The sequence below is a fragment of the Miscanthus floridulus genome, chromosome 4 (genome assembly GCF_019320115.1).
Source record: "Miscanthus floridulus cultivar M001 chromosome 4, ASM1932011v1, whole genome shotgun sequence".
Classification (NCBI taxonomy): Eukaryota; Viridiplantae; Streptophyta; class Magnoliopsida; order Poales; family Poaceae; genus Miscanthus; species Miscanthus floridulus.
Genome location: NC_089583.1, coordinates 5,592,335 through 5,600,429, shown reverse-complemented (window position 1 = coordinate 5,600,429; position 8,095 = coordinate 5,592,335). Strand labels below are relative to the sequence as shown.

Genomic DNA, 8,095 nt, shown 5'->3' with positions numbered 1-8,095 from the left:
ATCTATTAAACTATGCCGCTATTCTAGTTTTCTTTTAATCATGACGTCCAATATGTTTACTAGGCTCACAGCTTTTGACTTTTGAGTCCTATTGCATCGCGTTTAAGGTAAAATGCCAAGGCACCTAACAATGCATGTGCTGTGATCTGCATGCATGTTCTTCCACATATATTAAAGCCTTCTCCAGTTTAGATGACTAACTCCTGAGAGGTCACTACTACAGAATGGACTTGTTGTCCCGAGCGGTAACGGCCTTTAGTCCCGGTTACCGCGCCGGGACAACGATCCCGGGACTAAGGCCCTCTTTGGTTTGGCTTCCAACCTGCTGTAGCTTTTGTAGAAGTCAAGAAACTAACCAAAGGCCCTTAGTTGGCCCAATAGATTGTACAAAAGCTAGCTTTTGGGTAGTTCATTTTTCACAGCAGGGGGAGGGCTGCTTTCACCGGCTGTGGAGGATGGAAATTACCCGCACTGCCACAGGTTACAAAGAAAACGCTTCGATCTTTTCCTCTTCTTCCCGTCCGCGCGAGACGACTCGTCTGTCCGCGGGTGGCGACGCCCAGGCAGAGCTAGGGTTTGGCGGCGGCCGGTCCTCTCCGTCGCCGTCCCTATCCTCTCCGGCGCCGCCCGGTCCTCTCCGGCGCCGTCCCCATCCTCTCCGGCGCCGTCCCCATCCTCATCGCCCTACTGGTCACCCCGGCGGGAGTCCCTGTCTCTGCCCCTTCTCGGTTGCAGGTCGAGGTCGGGCCTCGACGCCGACGACTTCCGCCACCCACTCGACAAGCAGGTTAGCTTTCTTGGATTAACAAGCTCCTTTCCTTCTGTCCACGTATAGTGTTCGATTGCAGTCGCGGATGATAGATAAAGGTCCTGTCTTCTGAAAGAGAAGCCTTTTCCTTTTTTTTTCTTGTTTCATCACAGAACACTCTGCTGCTAAGAGCGATTCCTGGGCTCAACGACATTGGCAAACCAAGTCCAAGCTCCATCGATCTACGCTTCCAGTGACCGGATCTACACAGAAGGTATCTCAATCTCTCATAAATGGTTTGATACATGTTATTTATTCTCAATCCCGGGAGAGCTAGACGGAGCAAGAGCACGATAAGTTCCTCGAGGCCCTGCAGCTGTAAGCAGACCGCAACCCCTCACTTGGGTTTCGTTTGTTTCGATGCGCGCTTTGCGTTTCACAGGTATGAAGCGCCGGGCTTTGTGGTGTATTCTGGCTAAAAGACTAGATGTTTTCTGTCTTTTTGATGCGTTAATTGTGTCGTTGTGGATTTTTATTTTTTAATGTCTTGGGATGATGCGCCGGGCTTTTTGATGCGTTAATTTGTGGATGTTGGAATTTCAACTGATGAAGACTCTAGTGCAGTAGTGCTCTTTGCTCAACTGGTGGTGTCATTTGCCTGGGTAGGGCACACTAGATTCTCTAAGCCAGCAAAGCATGTGTTCTTGCAATTAGTCTGCGGACACAAGTTAAGCAGGATCCAAAAATCATGCATCTCATCTGTCCAATTGAAAAGGCGTGCATCTTTATCAGCATATACTTTGCGGATGGCCTTTCAGAATGCACTCTTACACACACGGGTTGTTAGCAGTATTCTGGCTTCTCTCATTCTCTGCTTCATAGTATTTTGATTGCAAGCATTAACTTGGTCCTGATTGGACACCTGAATTTATTGACGTCTTTGAGCATCATGATTTGTTGTCATGATGCCACTCTTGGTCCCAAACTCCCATAGCCTCATGTGCTCACACTATCGTTATCTCTGCACAACTTTCTTTTCGGTGCGTATGATCGCTGCCTTTTGCATATGATTGTGATGATAACATGCCTTGTTGCCCCAAGAGCACACCATTTACTGTTCTTGAATCCATACACCTGGCCCAAAAAATTGTCAGTGAAATATAAGACCACATCTTGCATGTAATATTCGTGTGTCAACTATGTTTCTTTTCTTTTCAGCTTTGACCGTGACTGGAAGAAGATAGAGGCTTTTGTTGGCTCCAAGACCGTCATCCAGGTATTCCTATTGTAAACGGAACTATAAGCTGTTTAACTGTATAAGAAGCCTGTTAATCAACGACATTGGCAAACCAAGTCCAAGCTCCATCGATCTACGCTTCCAGATACATGTTATTTATTCTCAGTTCAGTGTGCTGTGTATTTGATAGAAATAATGGCATGATATTATGGTGATTAGAATGTCTGAAAATTTTGTTTTGTTTGATTCAAGAATGGGTGACAAGGCAGATTGGGGTGATTTCTTTTTGAAGCATTTGATTGATGTATGCAAAGGGGAGATAGAAGCTGGGAATAGGCCCCAGGGGCTTTGGACTAGCACTGGTTGGAAAAATATTGTAGCCAAGTTTGAAGCCAAAACTGGTGACAAGCGAACAAAGATACAATTGAAGAACAAATTAGATAACTTAAAAAAAGAATATGTTTGGTTCATGGAGTTAAAAAATTATGCCACTGGACTTGGATGGGATGCGGCTAAGGGAACTGTTGATTGCCCCCAGGATTGGTGGGATGAACACCTTGCTGTAAGCACTATTTCTTTTGATATTTTGTCCATAGTATGATATGGTGTGTCGTGCTAAAATTTTTCATTCAATTTCAGAGGTGCAATAATCGTGAAAAAGGGCTTAAATGCAATCATGTGAGGTTCAGAAAACAAGGACCGAAGTACCTTGATGATCTTGATCTGATTTTCGGCAAGGTACATGTGACTGGGGCCACTGCAGCTTGTCCTGGTGATATATCTTCGGATGAGAGTGATGATTGCGTGGCCGAGGTGCCAAAACCTCCACCTAAAGATGATGTCAAGCTGGCTGATTTGAAGCAAAAAGGGAAAAAGAAACGCAAGAGCTCCTGTACTATTGCTGAAAGCAAAGAAGAAAAGAGTCCATTTTATCGAATGTACAAAAACACATGTTTGAAGATAGAAAGTGCAGCAGATAGGATCTCTAGTGCATCTGCCACCTCAGCTTCTCCCACTAATGTTGTCCCCACTATTGGAGAGGCTATGAAGATGGTCGAAGAGTGTGGGGTGGAAGAAGGAACTCCTCTAATGCACACTGCCACCATGCTGATCATGAAGCCTGAATTTAGAGAGGTCTTCAGCCATCTGAAAACAAATAAAGGAAGGCTGGATGTCCTTGAGAGAGAGCATGAGAAGGAGATGAGGCGCTAGTGAACCAATTTTTATTTCTATTGTTGCTGTGTGAACCATTAAGAATTTGTATTGTGAGCACTATTAGTTGTATGGCTACCTGAACCAATTTTAAATTGTACTCTGAGAACAATTTGCTTGTACTGAGAACAATTTGTACTAAAATTATTTGTATTGTGAGCTTATTATCCTTCTGTCAGATTAGTATCCATGTGCATGTATACATATATTTTTGTCCTTGTACTGTGAGCTTATTATCATTGTGTCAGATATATATCCTTGTACTGAGCTTAATAAATGTTAATATTTTTTGTAGATGGATGAGAACCTGGAAGGTGTAGCCCAAGGACAGAAGAGATTGCTACTCCTAGCTGAGCTTTCCCAGCATGCTGCCATTATTGGTCAAATGGGTGCACAATACACTGATCGTTATTGGAACAAAGGAGAGTACAGGGAAACACCAGAAACTGGACTGCAATGGGTGATGAGGTGCTTTTCTCGTCCAAGGTACTTCTATAAGATGTTTCGAATGAGCACCGATGTCTTCATGGCACTGCATGAGTTGCTAGTCTTGAACTATGGTTTGACCTCCACTAACAATGTTTCATCCATTGAGTCATTGGCGATGTTCTTGTGGATTGTCGGAGGACCGCAATCATTTTCACAAGTGGAAAATCGCTTCACTCGTTCACTGTGGACAGTCCACACTAAGTTTCATGAGGTGCTGAAGTGTTTGCGCAAGTTAGGTAAAGACAATATTAAGCCAAGAGATGCTACTTTTTCTTCGGAACATGAAAGAATCAAAGAAGACCGTTTCTGGCCATACTTCAAAGGCGCTATTGGAGCAATAGACGGTTCACATGTTCCAGTGGTTGTGCCAGCTGAGGATACGGTTAATCACACATGCCGTCATGGATATACATCTCAGAATTTGCTAGCTGTTTGCGACTTTGACATGAGGTTTATCTTTGCGGTTGCTGGTTGGCCCGGTTGTGCCCATGACACACGTATCCTCAATCATGCTTTGGCAAATTTTGATGATTTTCCTGTGCCTCCTAAAGGTATACACATATCACACGTATTATGTATTTGCTTCCTAATGGTTGGACCAGCAGTACGTGAGGTACTTGTATTATTTATTTGCTTACATTGATTTTACTTTGTAGGGAAATATTATCTTGTGGACTCTGGATATCCAAACCGAACAGGGTATCTAGCCCCTTTCAAAGGAAGCACATACCATATTCCAGAATTTCGTAATCGTTCTGGACCACCCCAAGGGAAATATGAGGTGTTCAATTTCAATCATTCATCCCTTCGAAATGTCATTGAGCGGGCCTTTGGAGTATTGAAGGAGAAGTGGCGTATTTTGAAGGGCATACCAAGTTTCTCAACTCGTACTCAGAAGCACATCATTCTTGCTTGTTTGGCATTGCATAATTTTATTCGTGATAGCAATTTGCATGATAAGGAGTTCGAAAGATGTGATGATGATGATGAATACTTGGTACAAGAGGATGACACGACACCGGAAGATGAGATTGAAGATGTGGAGAATGAGGATGCCATGAATATCATTCGTAGTAGAATAGCCGATGCTTTGTTTAGTGTGAGATAGTTATGTTGAGAGATGACATGATTTGATGAGCCCTTATCTTTTGTAAAATGCTAATATTATTATATTTGTATGGACCAAATCACTTTGAATACTAAAAAACTTGGAACAAATTTATTTTTCCTTACCAAAATAGTCATTTACATACAAATAAGTGAGTACAATATTTATTTACAAGCAATTTGAATATAAATAGTCCCTCAGGCCTTTAAGGGCATTACAGACATTTCTACACATCCTGCAGTTTCACAGCTGCTCTAACCAAACGGCTTTCAGCTTTTCCCATAGCTCTCAGCCCACAGCAGCTTTTCCACAGCCCACAGCTCACAGCAGCTTTTTTAAAATCCACAGCTCAACCAAACAGGCCCTAAAGGTGCCACCTTTAGTCCCGGGTCATCGAGCCGGGACTAAAGAGGGACCTTTAGTCCCGGTTGGTGTTACCAACCAGGACTAAAGGCCCTCCAGCCGAGCAAACGTGGCCACACCCTTTAGTCCCGGTTGGTAACCCCAACCGGGACTAAAGGTTCCTTTTCTTTTTCTTTTTTTTTTAAATTTGTTTTCAGTTCAGTTACACGTATTTGTTTAATATATAATATGTTTTTATGTACGTATTCTACGCTGCTAATATAAATACACACACGCATATAATTACATCTAATTCTCGTCTCGAGCATTATTATATTCGAATAAAGTATGCACCTATATATATTATAGATATATATATGTATATATACAACACTTCCATAATCTTGTTCTCGAAAATAATGATATCAATAAATATTTAATTTACATCATTTATTCCTTAGGATCAAAATAGAACTCGTCGTTGGGATTTAGCACTTTTTCTAGAAGATATCCTGCTATTGACTCTTGAACTGCTTTCAGATGGTCTTTTTGCATGACCCTTCGTTTCAACCATTTAGTCTTGCATTTTAAATAAAAGGAAAAGTATTAATACATATATATATATATATTCATTTAAAAATAAATAAAAAATTGATATATACGTACTCTGAGGACATCTTTAGGAGTTCTTATGTGCGCAGTGATAAATTCACAAACGTAGTATCCACACAAGTTATTACCTGGTTCTTACCGCAAACACCACTGTACGAGAAGAAGATTATTCTCATCATCTCACACGTAAATTGAAGTACGATATAGTAATTAAACACGTGGGGAAGTGTATATAGTACAACTTACTGGTATTTCAACTACATTAAGTGGTGCCTTGCAATCCTTGCGATGTTGCCGAATAAACTCTTTCCAAACCCTATGCGACCAATAATGTACGATCGTTAATAAATTATGGCAAAGTCTATTCAATAATAGTTCTGCGCGAAAGATCGAAATTACCTCTGGATAATGTCTATCATATCTTGGTATAGTGCCCGCTCTTTTCTCAATGAGTCAAAGATTACTAACCAACTTGAGTTTAACTCAATGACAATGAGTATCCAATGAAACTTGCATTGGTTTATACACACACGTACATGCATATAAGTTGTATTGATAATACATAAAATGTGTAGACTACATTATTATTAACACTTACTCAAAGTTGTACGGGAAAAGTATTGTTGTCTTGTCATACTGCTTCATGAAGAACATCATGATATTCTCCTGTGCTTCAGATACCCACCGCTCCTTGACAATAATACCGGTTTTGAATACGATATAAGGATCAATGAAGCCAACACTGGTGTCTTGTATTCTTTGGAGCTCTGACATCTGGAATCTGTATATAAATATAAGTTACATGTGAGGATAATTATATACACGTACGCATGGAAGTGAGTTTATTAAATAAAAGTAAGAATCACTTACAAACAAAAGGAGCTAATAATTGATTTGTCCAGAGCGTCCAAGTGGAATAGTTGATGCAATTCTTCGAAACTAATATGTAAGATGTCATCGCCATGGAAGTAATGATGGTCTCTAAATCTGACAAAGATCCACTGCTCACCCCTGCCACACGCCTGCATGTATCACTTGTTGAGCAAGTACATTTGCGTACCCAATTCATTCAGAGCCGCAGGGTTGTACAGACTTTTGCCATATTTATAAGTCTTCCAGGTATCAACTTCCAGGTTCTGGATTGGAGCTTTGCCCGTCAATTGATCCAAGGTTAAACCAGTATCTTTAAAAAAAGTATTACGGGCTTAAACCGACACTTCTCTAGAGTTGTCTGGTCGATAGACTTCTATGTTGGAATCATATTCATTAGCAACAACAAGATTTTGCATTTGTTGCTTCTGTTGTCTGAGCTGTGGGACATCCTTCCCTGATGCTCTTTTCCTTTTCTTATCTGCGTCATGTGACTTCACGAGGGAGCAGTCATAGTCTGATAGTGAAGAAGGCTTACGAAGTTCAATCATCTTTTTCTTGTGAGCATCGACCTTCTGCCTCAGCACCTCTCATGGTAGGTAAAAGTACGGCTTCTCCTTAAGCTTCGCTTGACTCTTGTTTTTGGTATCTATAAAAAATCTTTCACTTTTTTGTCTTCTTCAGCTGCTATTTGCTCATCAGTCTTTTCAGGAAGTATTTCTTGAGAAATAACTCTTTTTCTCGGGGTCTTCTTTGCCACCGGGACCTTAGACGTCTTTGTAGTGCGTCGCTGTGGAGGGGGTGGGGCAGTGTTGGAGACCGGCGTGGAGGCGATGTGGCCGGTGTTGGTGGAGACCGGCGTGGAGGCGTTGGAGATCGTTGTGAAGGTGGTGGGGCCGGTGTAGGAGTTGGAGATCATTGTGGAGGCGATGGGGCTAGCGTAGGAGTTGGCGATCGCCGTGGGGATGAAGTCGTCTCGCCCCCCGCGACGCTGTGATGAGATGGGGAATGAATGATTAGGCTAGGCTGGGGGGAGACCGTGCTACAAAAACAAGTTGTGTGTCAATTATTTTTGAAGCCAATAGAAAATTAATGGAAAATAATATTTCATTCACTTTCATTCGTACCTAGGGTGAGGTAGGGGAAGCGGTGGCACCCCAAGAATGATGATGAAGCGTTTGCGCCATTAAATAAATGTCTTCTCTGCTTCTCCTAGTGTCTTCTCCCCATCACCGCCTTCAATGTCAAGAGGAACATTGCTGTAACCTTTGAGCACTCTATCGACCGAGACGCTAGCATATCCAGGTTGAATAACTGACCCATGGATTCTTGGTGTCTTCGTTCGGTCTATTGGAGATACAACCCCGACAGCCACCATGATTGATGCATTATTACCATCTGGAATGTGCAGCTTACATGTTGTTAGAGGCTTGGTAATGTCATCAACAGGGAAGCGCAACCCAGCGTCATCTTGAAT

The 8,095-nt window shown here is 42.0% G+C and overlaps 2 protein-coding genes across 2 annotated transcripts; both read left to right on the top strand.

Annotated features, from left to right (window-relative positions):
- The first annotated feature begins 298 nt into the window (after positions 1-298).
- On the top strand, positions 299-3,356 carry LOC136549344 (L10-interacting MYB domain-containing protein-like). The gene is made up of 4 exons (XM_066540591.1): positions 299-787; positions 922-1,022; positions 2,238-2,547; positions 2,625-3,356. Exons 3-4 carry the CDS (start codon positions 2,239-2,241, stop codon positions 3,195-3,197), a joined length of 882 nt encoding a protein of 293 aa, XP_066396688.1. The 5' UTR covers positions 299-787; positions 922-1,022; position 2,238; the 3' UTR covers positions 3,198-3,356.
- Positions 3,357-3,492: 136 nt separating this feature from the next.
- On the top strand, positions 3,493-4,794 carry LOC136547960 (protein ALP1-like). Its single transcript, XM_066539634.1, has 2 exons — positions 3,493-4,237; positions 4,343-4,794. The coding sequence occupies exons 1-2, from the start codon at positions 3,493-3,495 to the stop codon at positions 4,792-4,794; spliced, it is 1,197 nt and encodes a 398-aa protein (XP_066395731.1).
- The last annotated feature ends 3,301 nt before the right edge of the window (positions 4,795-8,095 follow it).